This window comes from Prorops nasuta, unplaced genomic scaffold (assembly GCF_024137725.1).
Source record: "Prorops nasuta isolate Cenicafe-Biocafe unplaced genomic scaffold, Cenicafe_Pnas_1.2 PNAS00062, whole genome shotgun sequence".
Taxonomy (NCBI): domain Eukaryota; kingdom Metazoa; phylum Arthropoda; class Insecta; order Hymenoptera; family Bethylidae; genus Prorops; species Prorops nasuta.
The window spans coordinates 505,462-526,338 of record NW_027116859.1 but is presented as its reverse complement, the minus strand read 5'-3'; the positions used below and the strand labels follow the sequence as shown (position 1 = coordinate 526,338).

The 20,877-nt window shown below is 35.1% G+C and overlaps 4 protein-coding genes across 8 annotated transcripts in view; 3 read left to right on the top strand and 1 right to left on the bottom strand.

Annotated features, from left to right (window-relative positions):
- The first annotated feature begins 2,209 nt into the window (after positions 1-2,209).
- On the top strand, positions 2,210-7,388 carry LOC136784647 (mitochondrial Rho GTPase-like). 2 transcript variants are annotated; one of them, XM_066745469.1, is made up of 12 exons: positions 2,213-2,492; positions 3,150-3,349; positions 3,418-3,623; positions 3,688-3,738; positions 3,801-3,902; positions 3,980-4,187; positions 4,245-4,365; positions 4,433-4,625; positions 4,704-5,183; positions 5,280-5,476; positions 5,722-5,760; positions 6,467-7,388. In XM_066745469.1, the coding sequence occupies exons 1-12, from the start codon at positions 2,422-2,424 to the stop codon at positions 6,591-6,593; spliced, it is 1,995 nt and encodes a 664-aa protein (XP_066601566.1). In that variant the 5' UTR covers positions 2,213-2,421; the 3' UTR covers positions 6,594-7,388. The 2 variants fall into 2 exon arrangements, with proteins under 2 accessions (XP_066601567.1, XP_066601566.1); XM_066745470.1 differs by lacking the exon at positions 5,722-5,760 and having other exon boundaries at positions 2,210-2,492.
- Positions 7,389-7,585: 197 nt separating this feature from the next.
- Positions 7,586-8,533, bottom strand: LOC136784648 (coiled-coil-helix-coiled-coil-helix domain-containing protein 10, mitochondrial-like). The gene is made up of 3 exons (XM_066745471.1): positions 8,362-8,533; positions 7,743-8,140; positions 7,586-7,661 (listed from the first exon to the last, which is right to left on the bottom strand). The coding sequence occupies exons 1-3, from the start codon at positions 8,400-8,402 to the stop codon at positions 7,651-7,653; spliced, it is 450 nt and encodes a 149-aa protein (XP_066601568.1). The 5' UTR covers positions 8,403-8,533; the 3' UTR covers positions 7,586-7,650.
- A 1,044-nt stretch (positions 8,534-9,577) lies between these two features.
- LOC136784634 (mitochondrial import inner membrane translocase subunit Tim10-like) lies at positions 9,578-10,779 on the top strand. 2 transcript variants are annotated; one of them, XM_066745452.1, is made up of 3 exons: positions 9,578-9,816; positions 9,886-10,018; positions 10,143-10,779. In XM_066745452.1, the coding sequence occupies exon 3, from the start codon at positions 10,322-10,324 to the stop codon at positions 10,607-10,609; it is 288 nt and encodes a 95-aa protein (XP_066601549.1). In that variant the 5' UTR covers positions 9,578-9,816; positions 9,886-10,018; positions 10,143-10,321; the 3' UTR covers positions 10,610-10,779. The 2 variants fall into 2 exon arrangements, with proteins under 2 accessions (XP_066601549.1, XP_066601548.1); XM_066745451.1 differs by having other exon boundaries at positions 9,578-9,820.
- A 305-nt stretch (positions 10,780-11,084) lies between these two features.
- The window catches only part of LOC136784645 (kin of IRRE-like protein 3), a 76,975-nt gene continuing 67,182 nt past the window's right edge, over positions 11,085-20,877 (top strand). For 2 of the 3 annotated variants that reach the window (XM_066745465.1, XM_066745466.1), the window contains exon 1: positions 11,085-11,349. In XM_066745465.1, the coding sequence (XP_066601562.1) occupies positions 11,304-11,349 (46 nt within the window). In that variant the 5' untranslated portion in view covers positions 11,085-11,303. Of the gene's footprint in view, positions 11,350-19,252; positions 20,822-20,877 lie in introns of those variants that run through there. The other variant, XM_066745468.1, reaches the window with a different exon arrangement.

Below are 20,877 nucleotides of genomic sequence, written 5' to 3'. Positions count from 1 at the left end.
TTTCAATTAGTAATTTACGAAAGATTTATGAAAACTTTGGAGCTGTTATCAAAGTGGGATTTGGAGTTCCATGAGAGGAATCGGAGATTCTGGAGTTTCAATTGAGTTGCGATGTGATGGGATTTCGTCCTCCTACTATGACTCCCAGATGTTCGCCAGTATATTGTCCGGAACTCATAGCGGGGGGATGAAATTCCCACGACATTGCAACTTTGATTTCAATACTCACCGGCCTTTTGTTTCTGCGTGTATGGCAGGACTGTGGCAGCCCCGAGGGCCAAAATAGCCAGGAAGACAAAACTGCACTTCATTGTTGTGATACAATGTTGTGTGTATGCTTTTTGACCAGAAACTGCAGCCTTTTATACCAAAACCGTATCGTCGGGTGGTTCTATCGTACGACCTGGTGACCTCAAACATCTCTACATGATTTCGCCCGCTTTACACCCGCGATACCCCCTTGCTATTTCGAATTCGCACAAAATGATCGAAGGTTACCGCAAGATAATTGCAAATTCTTGCTACTCCCGGTAGCAAAACGAGCTTCGAAAGATTGGAACTACCAGTCGTCCACTAATGCGCATTTTGCTGAAACGCAAATTTTGTTTATAATTACGTTTTCGAATCACAGATAAATTAATCCTTTATCAATCTTTTTGTACCCTTTTTTAATTTGTTAAGTGATTTTAATTTATTTATTATTGGAGCGAATATTTATAAAACTTATAAATAAAAAAGTGCGGATGAATTGATTTTTGTAATTTTCAAGAAATAGTCTAAGCAATTATATTAAGGGTTGTTATCACACTATTTATTACATTTAGCTAAGTTTTCAACATAAACTTTGCATTTGAGAAGGCTATTACTAATTTCTGCTAATCTTTAGCACAGGTATCTTTAGAAATGTCCTATTCCTTACATTCCTAATGTCGTAAATTTTAATTTAAAACCAATAAACAGTAATGACTAATATAACTTGAATTATTATTTGTTACTTAAATTTTTCCAAGCAATTTTATGTCGTTTAAAGTCATTCATATTTTTAAACTTATATCGAACAAAAAAAGTATATGCCTTTACGTATAAATTTAGATTTCTCTTTTATTCATGAATAAGTATTTTACGCGCACCAGTACGTGCACGAGTATTGTTTTTATCCCTTAATCGAATAGAAGCGCCGACAAATTTGTATTTTTACTCCACAGTCATAATATGAAGATTAAAATACAACTTTATAAATATCCTATTGACAATGTTATTACTATCCGTTATTTAAGAAAATTTTAGATAAAAATGGAAAGCTTTTTTATTCGTTTAAGAAGATACCACTGCTGCTTATCAGTAATACAATTAAATACCTGATAAATCCGTATAAATAATATTAACAAATAATACTGAAAAATGTATGTCTCTTATAAATTTATTAATACAAATAATACATACATTTGTAAATAAATAATTATTTTTTACTTTTCTAGATTAATCGGTAAAATCATTCTAGAACCTGACTTACCAACCTATCGGTAAGTGTTATCTGCAATTGATAAACTTGTGAATGCAGCATATCTGACCTTGGAGAATTATGCACACAATCCGAAGCTGGATCGCTAGATTCCTCTTTAGCCAAATAAATCTTTCGCCCTACAAACTATTCTAGGCTTTCCTATTTACCAACATATCAGATTTCCAAACTTCTCGAGATAGAAATTCTCTGACCAACGGGCTACAATATAATTGCAGTTCGTTGGTCGAACAGTAAAATGAAAATTAAATTGGGTTAATAAATATAATAATTTATTACCAGCCGTAATTTATTTCGGCCTCATCTATTTGGACATAAGGAATCAAAAAGCAATAAACAATCGTTAAGCAAATTGTTTTTGCACAAAACTGTTAATGATTATAGCTGAACAGCGACTTTTGACCTTTGGTCAATCTCTGCAGGTGGGGTCGCATGATAAAAAATATCATGTATTTTCCTAGATATAAGTATAACTGGTCTGGTTGACTAATAGTACAAACATTAAACATTAAATGATGTTAAGAATTAATTCGTTGTTCAAACGTAAGAGTACTATTAATAATAATTATGCAGTGATTTTTGACCCTTGGTCGGCTCAACCACACAAGTAGGGTGGTCACGTGACCAGAAACACTAAATCTATCCAAACAGAAATAATTCCACCTACGATTCATCGTGCCAGAAACAAATATTCCAGACTTGTCTGTACATATTTATTAGCATATCACATTTCATGAGCATTAAGCAGCAATTATCGGGGTGATAAAAACGGAAGGCACTAATTTTGTGAATCGGGTTGAGTGGCGACACGTATCACGTGACTGAGACATTGATGCTTAGGATGGCCTTGAAAACATAGACGAACAGTAGCCAGTAGGAGAGAAAAATAAACAAATGGCATGGCCAAAACGCGTCTTGGCGCAATAACGGCCAACGACAGATCGATAGTTAATCTTCCCACATTGACTTTGTAAGGTATTATACAATAAATATTTTTTCTCACGTTTATGAGGAGAAATCTAACAAAAACATTAGAGATGAGAGGATGATAATAACAATAATGTTCCGGCCGGATCAAATAGAGCTTGACCTTCACGCAAATTCTCTCCTCTCTTTCATTTTATCGAACCACTCTCTTTACCGAGTTTCCAACCCGCTTTCTCTCTCTTTCTCCCTTTCTTATTATAATACATTCTCTCTCTCTCCCTCTCTCTCTTTCCCGTCCGTGAGTTGAAGTCTCGGGGACCTCGGGGTAGGAGAATTCCTGGCTACATGCATATAGGCATACAGCCGCACACCAACTCACAAGTCACAATTACAAAACTGTATACAACATCTACAGTAACAAGCGTATAACCTTGAAAAAGCTACCCTCGACTGCCCTCAAGCGCAAGTACAATAGCAGCGGATGTAGTTTGGTTTTTGTCGGCAAGCGTGCGTGTATATCAGCTAAGGATAGCTCAGATGAGAATGTTGATAAGATATTCGAATAATTTCCTATAAACGAGGAAGTCAGAATTTGATACAGTTTCAGAGGTTAAGTCGATTAAGTGTGATTCCTCAGAGATAGGGATGATGCTAAGTCAGGATTAAGAGGTCGGGGTGGTTGGAATTTATATTTTGACAGGATGGTCCAACGTCCGGTAGTGCCACGACGTAATGTCAGGATTCTTCTTGTTGGAGATCGTGGAGTTGGCAAGACCTCCCTCATTCTGTCACTGGTCAGCGAGGAATATACTGAAGAAGTTCCCAGTAAAGCTGAAGAAATCACTATTCCAGCTGATGTCACTCCTGAACAAGTACCTACTTATATTGTAGATTTCTCAGGTATGCATAGTTTTCTTATATCAAACTCTAGTTTGATTATTGATTTTACTGTGGGTTTGAATTTGTAGCTGCAGAACAAACAGATGATCAATTGGCAGAAGAGATTCAGAAGGCACATGTTATTTGTGTGGTTTATTCTGTGGAGGATGAGGATACATTGGACAGAGCTACCAGTTATTGGCTACCACTCATAAGAAGATGTTCATCCTCCAACCGGTGCCCTGTTGTCCTTGTAGGAAATAAAATTGACATGGTTGATTATTCTACTATAGAGGTATGTATGAAAAAGCTTCACTCTTGGAAAATTAATTCAGTAGCTGAATTTTATTTTGTCTTAGGCTGTTTATCCCATAATGAAAGAATTTACTGAAATCGAAAGCTGTATAGAGGTGAGATATACAGTTAGAAAATTGTAACAAATGATTTTTTAACTAATAATATTAATTCTTAGTGCTCAGCCAAAACACTACAAAATGTTTCCGAAACATTTTATTATGCACAAAAAGCTGTCTTACACCCCACAACTCCTCTTTATAATTATGATACTCAAGAAGTAAGTTTTAGTTTTGTTTTCAAGTAGTATGTTATTTATTATATTTATATTCAATTTTTACAATAAATATTTTTTAGCTTACCACGGATTGTAGAGCTGCACTTCAAAGAATATTTAAAATATGTGATTTAGATAATGATGGGCTTTTAAACGATATGGAATTAAATGCATTTCAGCAATGGTGCTTTAATACACCTTTGCAGCCTCAAGTTCTAGAAGATGTAAAGATTGTGTTATGCAAAAACATTCAGGATGGAATATGCAATGGTTGCGTCACTATGAAAGGTAAATAATAGATTTATTCATTATTAAAGGTTCTTAGCTTAAAATTTTTTATTTTAGGGTTCATGTACCTTCAATGTTTATTTATTCAAAGGGGAAGAAATGAGACTACATGGGCTGTTTTAAGAAAATTTGGCTATGACAATGAACTACAAATGTCTAAAGACTATCTGTTTCCTGGGTAAATATTGATAAAATTACCTAAATCAGAAACAACTGTGGTAACAATAAAATAATGCTTTTTCTAGGTTAAAAGTTCCACAAGGTTGCTCAACTGAACTATCACATAAAGGACAAGAATTTTTAACAATTTTATTTATGCAACATGATAGAGATAGAGATGGTGCTTTATCGCCATCAGAATTGGAAGCTTTATTTTCCAGGTGTCCATCTCCTCCTTTTGGGGAAGAATACAGATACACTGTTCCGACAAATGAAAAAGTAATTGAAAAAAATATTAATTATTGTTACTCTGATCATATAAATTTTTTTCTAAACTTAGATATGATTCTTTCACAGGGATGGTTAACGTTTCAAGGATATATGTGTCAGTGGGCTTTGCTCACTCACACCAATGTACGGAAAACCATGGAATATATGGCTTACTTGGGGTACAATATGTACAATAACGAAAGTCAGATAAACGCGATTGTTGTGACACGAGAAAAAAAAGTTGATCTAGCCAAAAAACAAACTAGCCGAAATGTATATTGCTGTCACGTAATAGGTCCTAAGAGCAGCGGTAAAACTACCCTATGCCGAACCTTCATTGATCCTAAGCTTGAGAAATTGACTGATGCAGCAGTACCATCAAATTCGCATATAGCTGTAAATACTGCTCACGTTTATGGTCAAGAGAAGACAATAATTTTAAGGGACATCAATATTTACAACGTTCAGGATGCTTTGACTCCCGCACAAATCCAATGTGACGCGGCTGCTCTCGTTTACGACGCGAGTAATCCTAAGTCATTCGAATACATCGCACGAATATACATTGTAAGTGACAACGAAAATTGGTTTTTCAATTGAAAGATTAACTATATATTATATTAATTATAACGTTCATTACTAGAAAACCATTTTTTTCCACAGAAATACTTTGCGGACAGTAAGATACCGGTTCTGATTATAGCCAATAAGACCGACCTTTCTGAAGTGAAACAAGAATACTTACTCCAACCAGTAAGCTTTTGCAATAAGTACAAACTCATGTCCCCTCAACCCTACAGTATATCACGTACAGTGAGACGTGAGATTTTCGTGAAACTCGCAACAATGGCAGCTTTCCCGTAAGTATTGACAAGCATCTCTGTCTATTCTATTTCACACTTTACACAAATAGCATAGAAATGGTGGGAAACAAGATTTATTAAGGTAGTTAGTAACTCACCAGATTCAACAGAATTTCTTTGCTTCTTACAATCTTCTTTTTTAAATGTTTAATTGTTATTGAATTTATTCCCCAAAATTATATTCAAAATGCTCCATGAATGAAAAATCGTTCGGTACTAACAAAAAGAAATTTCATGTTTAGCCGCTTTCAAGCAGCGTGGGTATTATTTTACAAAAACAGGTTGGTCCCAATTTTCAATGTACAAAATTTTAATAAAAGCAGCTTGAGCAAATCATAAACGCCATTAAATATAATTCGTCTTGCACGCGCCTCGTAAAAAGATAATTCATCGTCATCATCATTGATTTATTTTTCTTGGGTAAATGTTTGAAAGTATAATACTCTGTAACGTAATTTAAACTGTTTTCCCTCCTTTACAGTGTATGTTTTTGGATTTCTTAATCACTGAGCTGTTTTATTATTTGAAAAGTTTCTAATTTTAAATTCTTTTTTTTAGGTGTAATCAATATTTTCAGACAAATCAGGTCTTTTATTGTTGTGGTTCTCATTAAATTTTTTAAATCTTTTGCTTTCCTTAGTATAATAAAATTAATTTTTAAATTTATTACACTTTGACTTATACTGTTCTTAATTATAAATATTTTTTTGCTACTTCATATTTATTTTTACTAGCAACCTTATTAATATTATTTACTTTTAATTTTTTCCCTCTTGTTTATGATTTGCTTAAATTTCAACAATGCATGCAATAGTAGAACATTTTGGTTTAGCATACTAGGCTGTCATATCTTCAATAAAAGTAATAATTTCTTTACATGAACAAAATTTGCTATATTGCATTTGTAATAAGAGTGCAGAATCAATTTATCAATGTGAATTAGTATTAAAATAAAAAAAAATTGCTTATTTTTTTTTGCTATTTTAGGCACATGAACCACTTTGGATTGATCCAGGATGAGTCTGTGGTATGGTGGAAGGCTGGTTTGGGTCTTGCAGCTGCCACTGTTGCTGGGTTTATGGTGATGCGCGTTTTGAACACTGAGAAAAGATAGTCTACCATATTTTTCTGCACCCTTAACTGCCCTCCTAGCATCAATCTAAAACTATTTCCATAATTAAAGTTGAAATTATAAATTTTTTGAAGAAGCAATTGTTCGAATAATTAGACTTAGATAATTATGCTTTAAGATAAATTATTATCTACAATATTTTAGATTTCTTTTTTATTTCATTATGCCTTTTTTCCTATCCTTTTTTTATAACACTAACTTCATTCATTTCTTTTCATTTTTCATAACATCTATATTTCTTGGATAATCTTATTGCGAATCTTTTGAAGTATACTTTTCTTGGCACTCCAAAAGATTTTTATATAACTTGGTACAAGAATTCAAATTTTCGTTAGTTGATGCACATTCAAAGAATAATCGAGCTTCCCGTTTGCATGACTCTTCCTGCTGTTTTGAATCTGTACTTGAAACATTGGTTTGATGTTCCTTTTTATCACTTGAAATTATTTGACCAGTGACTAAACCCTAATTATTAAAAAAAAAAGGTTTAACAATACAAAATCAGAAAGCTCATGGAAGGCTACATTCCATACATAAGCTTACTATCATTGATCCTGCAGCAGCCCCAATTACACTTGCTAATGGTGAAACCCGTTCAGATTTCTTAGAGTTAAGTCTGAAAATAATATATCAACAAATTTTAAGAAATTGATAAAGCAGTAATAAACTAGTAAAGGTCTATGTTACCTAAATTTGGCAATATTACTTCATTCTCAGATTAATCAATATTTTAACACATGTATTTATGTATATAATAAAAAAACTATGTATAATAGATATCACCTTTTGATTTATTTTGATGTCGTAAATCTTTGTCTTATAACTATTATTTATATAACTTGGGGATTTTGTTATGAAAATTATTTATTCTACACAATGACTAAACTGTTTATTCAATTATTTATGGTACAGACCTAAGGTGGAAATAAAAAAAAGTTATTTGATCCTCAGAGTGGTAAATAAAAAAAATTAAAAACTTTTCTAAATTTTTTTATTAATATAATTGATACTGCTTCCTCTTTCAAGTTTTACTAATAGCTTATGCAACATCTGAAAAAAGATTATTTTGGTTAATTTATGAAATGTATTAAGAAGTTCATGGGAAATTTCTTAATTGCTAAGATGACTTACGGTTGGCAAGTTTGCATTGACGCAGAGCTTCATTAAATCCCTCACACAAAGTCAGATCAGATTGATTTGAGGCGCATTCTAAGAATTGCTTAATCTCCCATGCACAAGGACCAGTTCCAGGGGCAGCAGGTCCAGATTGTACAGGAGCAGGAGCTGCTGATACAGGTGCAGCTGCAGTTTCACTGGATCCTCCACTGAACATCCCAGTCATAGCATGTCCAATGGTATGTCCTACTGCTGATCCGATAGCAACACCACCAGCAGTAGCTGCCATTTGTCCCATGAGGGATGGCTGCTGGGGTTGTGCCATCATTGGTGCTGATGGTGCTGCATGTGCTGGTGGGTGGGCAGCAGGTGCTGGTGCTGGAGCCCTTGCGGGAGCAGCGGCTGGCCTAACTCTATAAAATTGGAAAATATTAACTAATTTTTTCTTTATAAATTATTAAATTACAAAATGAATTTAAATCATTTTTTATAAAACATCATTTGTTTTTAAGTTTGACGTAAGCAACAATTTTTTTACTACGTCACGTTGGACCTTGTGACCGCATCACAAAAAAATCTATTAATTAATTGCACAATTGTATGTAACAACAACTAAAAATTTAAATTTACTTACGTCCTTGGTGGAGGACCGGATGCACGTCCACGTCGAGGCATTTTTCAATATTTTCTTGAAGTAAAAGTTTGATTAATAAATAATACACGTCTATTCACTTGAAACGTTTCTCTTCAACTAATTTTCTACACGTTATGCAACCTTATAAAGGTAGGGGAAATAGGGAAATTGTTCTAGACGATCGGGTGCTAGCAATATCGATTCTTCGTAGATTCCAGAAACTACTTGAAGTTGTCTCTTTACTGCATTGACCAATAGTTAATAGACAAAAGAGCGGAAAACTCGAAATGAATATAACGTCCACTTTTACGTCTTCTTTTATATGCGATATATATAGTATTTGGTAGATGACGCATTATAAGCTATACGTGAATTGCAAATTTCGTTGTTCGCTATTGAATTCTCCCAATGTATAAATATATTTTTATAAATGACCAATTTATGATGAAATTGTTCTTCGTACGAATGCAATATTTCACTCTAATTACGACAGATTCTCACTTATTAGAGCAATAACTTGAATCTATATTTAATTTATTTTTCGATGCATGTATTATTGCGTGTTTAAATTATAATATATTTTTATCCATGCGTATATTTATATAATAAACATCAATATGATAAAATTTCTTAACGATTACTGTAATATCTTTCAGTGATTTACATATTGTATAAATTTAAAAAAAATATATATTTAATCTTAAAATATAAATTACTTTTTGTTTGTGTCTCCCTTTTTTCGCTGCATTTATAATATATAATTGATTGTAATACGGTAATTCAATAATTTTTAATAATTTACAAACGTTAGAATTCTGAATCGTTAGAATATTTAGTACGAGAATTTTGACTGCTATTTCACTATCTTGTCAAAACGCTTTTCAAATTTTCAATCTTTCAAATATTTTTTTGTTATTGGTTACATTATCGACAGGGACAAATGAGATTATCGATAGTTGGTTATTTTTTAAAAATAATTTATATATGTATGTATAGAGACCGTGCACACCAACACAATGATAGCGAAGTGTCAATGTATAACTGTATACGTATAAATAAATTACACACAAAAACTGCGAAAATTGACCGATAGTTTGCGCTGATAGTATGCATATACACCAATATACATTCTTATCTCACTGTCATTTTGCTAGTGTGCACCATTGTGCACTGGTGTGCACAGTCTCTACTATATTCCCGCAGCGATAGCATAGCACAGATGTCAACGTTAGGAGCTTTCCAATTAGCTTAAAAATCGACACAATCGGATACAAATGTATAGTTTGTGTGACATGCAATATACCATTTGTGTCCGATTGTGTCGATTTTTAAGCTAATTGGAAAGCATCCGTTAATAGTTGATTTCAGAACACAGAAGTTTCGCTGCCGAGCTGATTTCATGCTGAATGCTGATCTCATTTATCGATCATAATTCACATGTGTGCTGTGGCCGCTGTGGGTGAGCTTTTAGGTTATAACAGTGTGGAAAACCCGCAATAATCTTTATTACTATTATAATTCTAGTCTAAAGTGGTCTAAAGAGCTATCGTTCATTGTAACAAAGATCAATCCAGAGGAATAAGAAGAAAAATCTTTCTCTCATCAGTGCAATATAATGGCATTGGGGGAACCAGGAAAAATATTAATTGGATGGTAGGTATGTACAATTATAATTCTATATTGAAAATTTTGTTAATATTTCTGACAACACGATTTGTTATTTAAAATTAAGTAGTAATATTTGTTAATTATTAAAGTAATTTAGTTCAAAAATATTTCAGGGCAATAATTTCAGTTGTTGGAATCTATTCATTCACGTTATCAAAAAAAAGTGTAGAAAAGAGAAGGTTTGAGGATATGAAAGTAAGAGAACGTATGAAATTATCAGCAGCTGAAAGAGATAAATTGAACGAAAAAAATTCAGAGTTGCAGCAATTGTAAAGATATAAGCCCTTGAAGCATGGCAGCTCTACAGCAACTGGACGAAGAGAAGTTGAAGCTGATGCAGGATTTGGAGATAGAAATGATGTCAGATATGTATAATCGAATGACATCTGCTTGCCATAGAAAGTGCATACCTCCAAAATATACAGAACCAGAATTAGGAAAAGGCGAATCTGTCTGTATAGATCGTTGTATAGCAAAATATCTAGAAATTCATGAAAGAATTGGCAAGAAACTTACACAAATTTCAATTCAGGAAGATAGTATATTAAAGGGAAAAGCACCAGAGCAACCAAAAAGTTAACTTTAACAATAACAGACGAATTAATTCTATAAATAATGTATTAGACTATTGAAATATATGTTGTTATTGTAGTTAAGAAAACTAGCATTTACTGTCTCCAAAACTATATCATACTCCTGTAGAGCTACCAATAAATTAAAGTTTACAAAGCTGTAACTAATTTTTATTAAGAAATGTGAAAGAACAGGGCTATACTAATTATATTGCGTGTCTGTGTGTGTTTGAAGTAAATCTCTATTTGTTGTTTTTAAGAAACACTTGTAATGCTCATTATTTTGTTTTTAAGAATCAGATGATTGAAATGGATTTTAAAGTATAAAGTAGTATGAGCAAGAAGGAACAAGAGGATAAGTAGAGGAAGGGAGTTTCAGGGACATGAGGAGAGGGGAGTAGTCTGGTGGTTGTTGGGTGGATGGGGTGCCAGCCGGTTATCACAAGGGATGAAAACGCGTAAGCGCGCCAGTCGTTGGCGAGACTTCGCTCGCGCCGCTTCTCTCTTTCTTTACTCACGTTTTCCATCCATTCACATCTCATTTCACCCTCGTGTTTGTCCGATCCAAAGTTGAAAAATAAATTTCGTGGAAAAAAAAATTTCGTAACATTCAATTATCTTTCGTGGATGGGTGAAAAATAAAGGAATTTTGAAATTGAATCTATTAAAAAGTTTTTCATGTAGAAGAATCTGGGAATCACGATGGACGCACGCTGCCGGTTCTTCCTGTTACAGCTCCTCTTAGGTGGTAAGTCATATTTTTTATTATAACATATACATCATTTATTTGTTCTATATTTTATTTGAATACTGTTAAACAATATAGATTTGCATTAAATTAATTTTTTTCCATGGCATTAGAAAAGGTCAATTAAAAAAAACTAGTTTAATTAAAAATTCATATATTTTTCCGTCCAATCTTGCAAGTGTGGACACTTTTTTTCTTCAAAATCACATTTACGTCTCACATGTGGCGGTTGCATCAAGGACGTGGAATATCATTTGGGTGGAAAGCGATAAGCACAGTGAGACATCCGCTTTTGCATAATGAGAAAATCGATTTCCGATACATTTTGTATCGCAATCTTGAGGAATCTCGACGGGTTTCTTAAAATGCGTGGAACTCGTTGAGTTACCTTTTTGCTGGACCGACCCATTTCCAATACCGAATGAAAGGAATGTTTACACGTTCGATTTGCGATATCACCGATCGCAATCTGCTTGATTTGTGCGACACCTATTTATTTTTTTTGCGTGGATCCTAAAAACAGATAAAAACAATTTAAACATCCCCTATATAAACTCCGAAGTAATTTTTCTTCTTGACTAAAATAAAAATAAAAGCACAAGAATCATAGTAATCAAAATGAATTGCTACAAGAAAAAAACATTTACTAAATCCCCTTCGTTTCCGGTATCGGAGGAGATGTAACGGATGTTTACATGTCTGATTTGATTTATGTTTCATTCTTTTTCTTGAATTAAAAAAATATACTTACCACAACAAAAAGCATATAATAAGAGATAATTTTGCGTATAAAATAATTATGTAAACAACCCATAAAATAGAGCATTAACGAAATATAAATTTTAGTGTAAAACGTTTTCTGATTTCTGCATGATATATTTGCTTCTATAAAGACATATATAAATAATAAGTGAAAAAAGTAAACTGGATGATCAAATATCAGCGAGTAAATGTATTTTCTTGTTATCAATCACGACTTCCTGCTTTGGTAGCGAATCGATGAAAATCTCGTTGATGAGCATTCCGGAAAGAAGACCCATATATCTAAATCAAAAGCAAATAGAGGTTTTTGATATTTTTTTAGCTCCATGCATATCAGCACGAAACAAATGAAGTGAGACTGTGTAAGTGTATATGTATACAAAAATATCCAGGAAGATGACAAATTCCCCTACAGATAGAATTGATTGTACGCATTTGCACCATTACAAGTTCTTATACCGATGTCACTGTGCTGGTATGCATGCAGCGATTATCAAAAAGGCAAAATGTCGATAGATTCGAAGGATTACAGGCCAGGGTTGAATACAGAAGGTGACAAATCAACGTTTGATTAAAATGATAGTAATTAGAGTAATTAAATTTTAACTAATTTTTTAAAACTTGATTGAGTTTTACCACTGGAATAACGATAGCTCAATAATCGCTCACATAAATATACGACCAATGAAAAATCATTGCTATTCCATACCCCATTCGTTTATTCGATACATAATTAATGGAACTCTTCATGGAAATACCAACTCTCATTTGCAAGCTCAGCGGTAAAAACGGTGTGCGTAATAATCACAGTAATTCAATCCGTCTCTCTGTAATTCCAGTGTATTATAACCTAAAATATTACATGCTATATAGCCATGTACTCCGCTCCATATAACGAGTTATCTTACGTAATTATAGACAATATTTGTTTTTCCTTCTCGTGCTACATTCTAAGACAAACAATATATTTAATCTAGCTTATAACTTAAGATATTTTGACGATAGAATATAAAAATTAAGGTATTTAACTACGTTATTCTACCAATATTCTTATTTATTTTGCTAACGCTATTGTATCTGAGCATATTTCGTAATTGCCTATACTTAATCTCGATCATTTCTGAAGATAAATTCACTAGGTGAGGTAACACGTTCTCTGAAGATTCATTGGCCATTCGCGATAAATCATTTCATCCCGTTTACGCTTTGTTCCAGTTTGGCATGAAGCATCTTGTAATTAAAAGTATCTTGGTTGTTTTTGTTCTTTGAATTTCTCGAGTTGACTCAAGTTTGACTTGAAGTGAATTCGAGAGGCAAAGATGAAAAGCTGGTAACTACCGTTTCTTGGAAGTAACCCAGAGATAAGCTATTCTTTCCCGAGAACTCGGTGAATATGTATGAAATAATAGCATATCTCATGCAATTAGTCGAGGCAAACCCCTCTATCCTTTTTTCTCGGTTCGCATTTCATTCTCCCCCCCTCGAGGCTGGCCTTTTCCTCCAGTAGGTTCACTTTTGTGGCTCATAACGATTTTACCAGCCTTTTTTCTCCTTCTATTCACTTTTTCCTCACTTAGCTCTCTCTTATTAATTATATTACTCAAGAATGTTAATCCTTTTATTCAAACCGTTTAATTTAACTTTTACAAGAGTGCTGTAGCTGCATCTGACAAGGTTAGCATGCCTCGTGTTTGTTTACTTGCCGTCCTCTTGCTGTGAGTGAATGTTTTTTTCACAAGAACGAAATAACAACGAAAACAAGCACTGTCGAGTCACTGTATATTCACCACATGAGTCACAAACATATTTTTATTTCAGTTGGAGGATGATACTGCTCTTTTAGTTCTTCTTTATTTTTCCGGATTCTCTTGAAGCGAAGCTTCCGGTGGTAGGGTGCTCTTCGAAAAAGGCTCGGTGTGTTCTCAAGAAACACTGAGCTCCACTCTAATCTATCCACTCTTCCAACCAGAGTTGTTCTTACGACCGAACGTACCGCGGAATACTATATGTATACTCCACAGCCCGTTCTTCTGCAAAAATAATAATTACCATCTACTTCGTCTCACTCGCGCAGGAAGTTCTTTACTCCTAACCTCTCTCCATCTCCCCACTTCCTGTTTCTCTCCCCCACTCTATCAAGTTTTATTCATCGCTTTTGCCCTAGGTATTACAGTTGACTAAAATTTGGTGGAATTTAAAAGGAGCGATAATTTACTTGTGAAAGATGCAGCAGCTTAAATTAATGCTCTTATTTCACAAATGAAAATTAAGTTAGCCCAGTGACGTTGTAATTTGATACAGACCGTACGGATGATTTCCATGGGGAGGGGGTATTATGAACGCGACGGCAGAGACCGAAGTGAGGTTATAATTGAGCGAATGTAAAGCTGCTTTTTGCCGCTCCGAATCAAAGCATAGGGCTTCGTGTTGTAACTTTGCTGAATTTAAAACGAAGCTGGTAGATGTGTATTTGGACTTGTCGCTAGGTAAACGTGAAAAAGGAAAAGGTTGGAAGACCGGACTGTCGCAAAATTCTCTGCACGCGTGACTGCAGTTGCATGGCTAGAAATATTTAATAGCCATAATCGCATTCACCGGTATTTCCTACGTTCATCAAGAGTTTCCAAGCGTTAATTTGCTTTAATCTAGCGAGAAGCGTTTAGCCCACCTGCATAAGAGCCAAGCAAACCCGTTATATTTCCTCATAAATCACCATCGATCGTTTTCTAGTTGTTTCAAGATAAATTATCAGAAATTTACTCAATTATTCGGGAAATTTCGTTTCAATTTGACGCTCGGGCTTTTACGGCATACGAGAAAAGTTTGAAAGTTACCATTCGATTTTGAGGTTTGGCGAGAGCTAGTGCTTCATGGGTTGGAAAACTTTCGTTCGCATTAGTAACGTTATTTTATGAATTCAGTTTGGGAGTCCACGAGTGTGCAAGAAGCGTGAGAAAGTTATCACCTGATATTGAGGTTAGGGGAGCCAATTGGTTCATGGCTTGGAAAGATTCGCGATGAATGAATAAGGAATCTTGCTCAGGTATGCGAGAACGACAAATCTGAGGGTGGAGTCAATCTCCTGAAAGAGGATCTAATGCTTGTCAGAAATCTTCGGGTTCGGATAGGAAAACGGAAGTTCAGTCGATGACGGCGCGAATAGTAATATGGCGCCGTTGTTCCAGCTCCAGCCGTTCCAGCTTTTCAAAACTTTGATTAATTTTGTTTTGAGCTTTCTCTTTCAACTTTTCTTTTTCTCGTGCTCGCATTTACGTTTTCACACATATATAGCCATCCACCACCAGTATTTCAACGTGTAAGTACCGTAAATTTTATTCCTCGTCAAAGGGAGCTCCAATCTCTGAAATATTACATTAATTTGCGCGCCCTGGATCTGTCCGTTCCAAGCTGTTGCACGAATTCTAGCAAGCCACGTTTCATTTTATTTTGACAAATTACTCATGAGCGTGCACGCGTTAAAACTGCTTTATGCGCGATGGAAGGAAGAACGAGTTTTTTGTGAGAGGTTTGGTTAGGATAACAAGTAGAGGTTACGTTAATAATCCATGTGTATATTTATGCAGTAATTATTAAAAAGCAGACTTCATAGTATAGAGATAGAATGAATCTACGATAAATATTTCGTCTATAGAAGCGTACTGATTCAGCTAAGATTGGAAGCTGTATTTACAAAAATGAAGTTCTTTTTAGGTTTCATCCAAGAAGTGCTCCACTGTACAGTCCAGGTCTGGAACCTATAATTAGAAAGAATCCTCATTAATACAAATAAATAATTTATAAAATAAAAAAAAAAGATTTATTTTCTCGGAAGTTTTGTTTTCTTTATTGAATAATAAAACTTCCTGTCCTAGCATGGCGCTATAGCCGGGATAGGGTGTGGGAGGGGGGAGGGGGATTACGGACAGCATCCGGAAGTGGAAGCCTCAGTGAGTGGCATGACCGGCGCACGTCAGGTGAGTCTGCAAAGTGTCTCGGCAGGATTCAATTTCCCGAAAGGTATTTTGGCTGGAAAACTGCATTCTGCTTGCAGTCTAGACTACTCGTCGGATTATTTCTCGCGGAGTAGGGTAGGGTGAGATGGACGGAGAGGTTAGGATACGCGAATCGCAATGCGGGCTCCATTTCGAGCGGTGCCGGAAGTCTTTTAGAAGTTTGATTAAACTTGAACCGCGCGGCGCGTGCTCCTGAAACATTGCTCCTTCCACTCGAGCTGCTCCACCGGCGTTTCTATCCAGCCAACCGTGCCATGCGTAATTTCCAATGCACTCCATACTCCTCTCCTTCCCCCGCTTCCCCTTTTGCATTTGCTACACGACCAATTCTCAAATCTGAACACCGATAAAGTGCACGTACATATTCCACCGAGCCAAAGCTTTTTATTCAACCACTCAATATTTTTCTATCTGTTCTAATGAAACGACTATACTCATACCAGAGGATCTCTCACGTCGACCACCATTGCGACTCTGCAAGTCTACGGAAAAGCGGAAGCTCCAATGTTATAGGTTATGTTACTGCTTGTGAACATTCGCAACTGAGGAGAAAAAAGGATCCTCTGGTATAATTCGAAATGTTGTAAATTTGGGTTTAATGAGGAGTCGGTTAAAAATTGGCGTCCGTTTGTGCGGAATAAAGTTGAATAGAACATTAATAGGACGTAGTCGACGCAGGCACAGCCAAGAGAAGTAAAGTTTTTCCTTTGTTCCGTGTTCGATACTATTAAATGGAGCGTGTCGTCGTCCTACCCCCTGATGAAATGGACAGTCTCCGCTACTGTTTAATAGAACTTGCAGTCTTCTACCATTAAATAGAAAATGCAAGGAGAAAATGGCCCCTCGCAATTTCTCGGAGAGTCCAACTTGCATAAATTTGCAAACGCGATCCTCTCTGTTAAAGAAAGGCGGAAGTATCGAAAGCTTAGATCGATTATCGCCGAGTGCGAACGAACTTTTGTTAAAGTTGGTGGTGCTCGCTCTGCACAACAGGCACTCGTACCGGACATAACCTATCATAAATGGAAACTAATTTGCAAGGAACAAATGGAACGCGAGTGGAAGGAAGTTGAAATATAAATTGCATATAATATTGCGCTATTAGTCTGGTATATGTTCTGGAAATAATCGAATGTAGCCATTTATTGGAGAAGATATACGATCGTGAAGTAAACTTGGGAAAAACGCTGGCAAATCTGGCGAAATATCGCCATTCCCGCGCAATATGGGCACAAAGCTATTTTGATTAAAGGGAATCGAAGACAGTCTTGTTACCCTGCTAAGGATTTATCGTGCCCGTTCGAATTTCCAATGGCGCATTTATCCACGTCCGAAAAGTTCCGTAAGGTGTAAGAAACGGTCAAGCCTTCAGTGAGATTTATGGACGACCATTTGAAAGTCTAAAATCGAAACTCTTCGGAAGCACCTGTTGTTGCGTCTTTTCTACTAGAATTTGGAAAAGAACGCGTAGCAATTTAAGTGTAAGACGCTTGCTGTTTTGCAGTTTCTTCAGCAATAAAAGCAGCGAGACTATATATATATATATAGTTTTCTTTACTTGGAAAATGTGCACGGTATCTGAGACGTCATCGGTGTGTCGATGTATGCAGGTGAGACTCCATGAGGTATCCGGCTAATAAACGTCCTTGCAGCGAATAAATTCAAATGAATCTCTCGTAAACTACTACTTTTTATGACTCGCTCGCTTTTTTTACGACCTGACGAAACTCTCGAAGTTCTCCCCCACCCTCCGTTCCCCCCTCTCCCACCGCTGTATATTATTTTGTTTGCCATAGAGATCTTCCACGAGCTTCCATTTTTAATGTCCAAACGTTCCAGCGGATTTAGCGCGCGAAAACTAATTTGAAGTTTCGAGAAAAGTATAAGGTTGGTCCGGACTTGATGTACTTAATTAAATGAAACTTTGATCGAGATCCTGTGAAAAATGGTGAATAAACATTGCTTCTGGCTTCAGGTTGATCGAGGGGAGCGGAGAAAGTGGAAAAGGAATATATTCTGTGGGTAGGGAAGAAGAATTGGTAACTCCCAAGAGTGTTCGCTTCAATGGAGGTCCCGCGTAATTAACATCGAAAGTTTGCTGATCTATACTACTTAACGAACAAGAAAAGCCTGGCCTAACTTTATAAGAGCACTTTTGCTGGATAAAAGCGTTCGGCCATTTCGCGTTTGGAAAAAGGGAGATTTAATTAATAATCTAACCTATTGCACCAGTGATAAGTTTTTCTCAAATTAACTCTCTATTGGGCCGTGTAACTTTCAGGTCCCAAACTAAAGCCGGGATTCATAGTCAAAACTGAAGCTTAAGTCTATACCTTTGAACGTAACAGACTTGTTACGTAGATTATGGATTTTGAGAATCCCAATTTAAACTTCAGCTTCCTGTGTTTAATATATTGAAAGAAGTTTAAAATGATTCAAATACTGCATGCGTATATTTGTATTTCATTTGTAATATTAGAGGGAGTTATCCCAACTTAAATAAAAAAGTATAACATTTTCATCATCCTAATCGGCAGGAACGTAATTCAGAGTAAAATTGATCTCCAAGTACAAGATTGATCACGTCAGATACAGTGAATTTTTTAAGCATTCAAGTTGAAATATTGAATAAAATATGTTGCCATATTGTATACTACACCTCAGGTATTTGTCAATGATAGAAATAAGCTTATGATAATAGTAAATATGTATAAAGCGATCAATTTAACCCTAATTGGCAGTATTTTTAAGTTAATAATTGATCAAACATGAAGTAGCCTTCAAAATTAATCAAAACTACAGTAATAATTAAATTGATTTAGCTTTAAATGTTAGTGTAATTTTAAGAAATAATAAAATGGGATCTAGTACTGCACATAGTAAGAAAATGCCCTTATTATAGTGGATAATTAATTATTTAACCACCATAATAATAATTAGAATTGAACAGAAACAAACAAAAGCAACGAAAATGAAAGGAAAATATATATTTTCCTTAACAATATAAATATTTGTGACATGTGTAATTTAAGGTTTAATTAACTTCAATAAACTGATGGATTAAAAAATTATGTACTAAAGAGAAATAATATAATGCCGATATATATTATATAACTCGCTTAATGATTTTATTTCTAGAATAATACAATATTTATCTGATGTAAACGTATCCCACATTATACTCTTTGTTTACTATATTCTCTCCTTTAGTTTCACCTTCAAGGATATGGTGAGGTGTTTTCGGTTTCATGGGATATTTCTTAAGTCTGATATTGAACTCGGAGTTGGAGGGAGGGGGGTGGAGACTTCCCCTCATAAGCTAAATGCATATCTTATGAGTCATCAATAGACAAGAAAACTGGGTCTCTAAAGATTTAACTATGGGTACATTCCGATTTTCTAATTGAGTGCATAGTTTTTGTTCGTTACAAACTTTAGGCCAAGCTATCAGCGATTAACCCCTTAACAGTCCATGTCGCATATAGGCGATACGTGCAGTCGTGCCATTTTTGTGTCATATCGCATATATATATGCGACATGATACAAAAAATGCAATAGACTATTTTCCATTGATTATCCTTTTTGAGGCACGAATAGTTTATTTTCACCAGACTGTTAAGGAGTTAAAACGCATATATGTATAACTCGGAACGCACTCTATGTTAAATTTAAAGTATGTCATCTTTTCTGTTATTTTTTTTATCTGTCAACGAATATATACAAAAATTCAACATCATTCGAATCCTGATATTATTCTACGTTCCCTCCAGTGAATTAAAATATTTGAAATCTCCAATGGATTGGAAATGGAATTCTAGTATTCCACATTTTGTTGGCAAATGCTTCTACTGTCGGATTTTATGAAATATTGATGAAAAATGTGTATACCTATTATTACTCTTATCAATCCTATCCCTTTTGTCTCTTCTTCTATTCGAACAGAAAAAATATTGGTGAAGCAATTATGGAGACCGTAGTCAATTGGATAGGACTCATATATTTATGCGAAATTTATACGTTACATAACTTTTATCGGTATAATGATGACCCAGAATGGTAGCCTATTCTAATAAAGGCAGACCGTTTACATATTCCACACGCGTCGGTTACGGCACATAAATCAGCCACGATCAAGCGTCCACACATTCGCAGGGAGCAGTTTGCCGGTAGTTGGCGCAACTGTATCGCACAATAATTAATATTAAGTAGCAAAGTTGAGCCGTGACTCAGGATATCGTATTTACTAGCTGCGTTTATCATGACATTGGGCCAACGACTTCACAATGGTGCTTTAACGGACACAAACAAGTCCATTAAAGCACAAGGGCTTTCCACATTTCCATTAAAGCAGCTTCTGTGTTCCTCAAGTGTACCTTGTTGAGGTTATGTTTCGTAATCTTCGGTTGCCTGTTGGCTGAAATGGCGGGGATAGCGAGTAATTGGAAAATCTTTAAAAGAATGCGAGATTCATCTTAAACGATTCTATTATAGCATCTTGTATCATTGCTCGTATTTCAGAATATTCAAAGATTGTGCTTGATACATGAGCATCCGTTCAAAAGCAGAAGAAAGCGTGCGTGCTCCTCTGTAGAAGATAAACAATGTCTCATTTTCACGGTATACACTACTAAGTAAATCTGCATAACGTTTACGTCATGCCCCCTTTGAAAAGAATCCTACGAATAACTTTGACTCGGTGAGTAGAATTTAGTAATATTTTATCGACACACACAGATGATTATTCGAGCTGGT

What these genes read in the sequence shown, in the direction of transcription:
- LOC136784648 (XM_066745471.1), bottom strand. Translation starts at nt 8,402, where the DNA reads ATGCCTCGACGTGGACGTGCATCCGGTCCTCCACCAAGGAC. An exon ending in TCCGGTCCTCCACCAAGGAC is followed by an intron (nt 8,141 to 8,361) that starts GTAAGTAAATTT and finishes CCAATTTTATAG; the next exon opens with AGTTAGGCCAGCCGCTGCTC.
- LOC136784634 (XM_066745452.1), top strand. Translation starts at nt 10,322, where the DNA reads ATGGCAGCTCTACAGCAACTGGACGAAGAGAAGTTGAAGCTGATGCAG.
- LOC136784647 (XM_066745469.1), top strand. Translation starts at nt 2,422, where the DNA reads ATGGCCAAAACGCGTCTTGGCGCAATAACGGCCAACGACAGATCGATA. An exon ending in ATAATTATGATACTCAAGAA is followed by an intron (nt 3,903 to 3,979) that starts GTAAGTTTTAGT and finishes AATATTTTTTAG; the next exon opens with CTTACCACGGATTGTAGAGC. An exon ending in TGGTTGCGTCACTATGAAAG is followed by an intron (nt 4,188 to 4,244) that starts GTAAATAATAGA and finishes TTTTTATTTTAG; the next exon opens with GGTTCATGTACCTTCAATGT.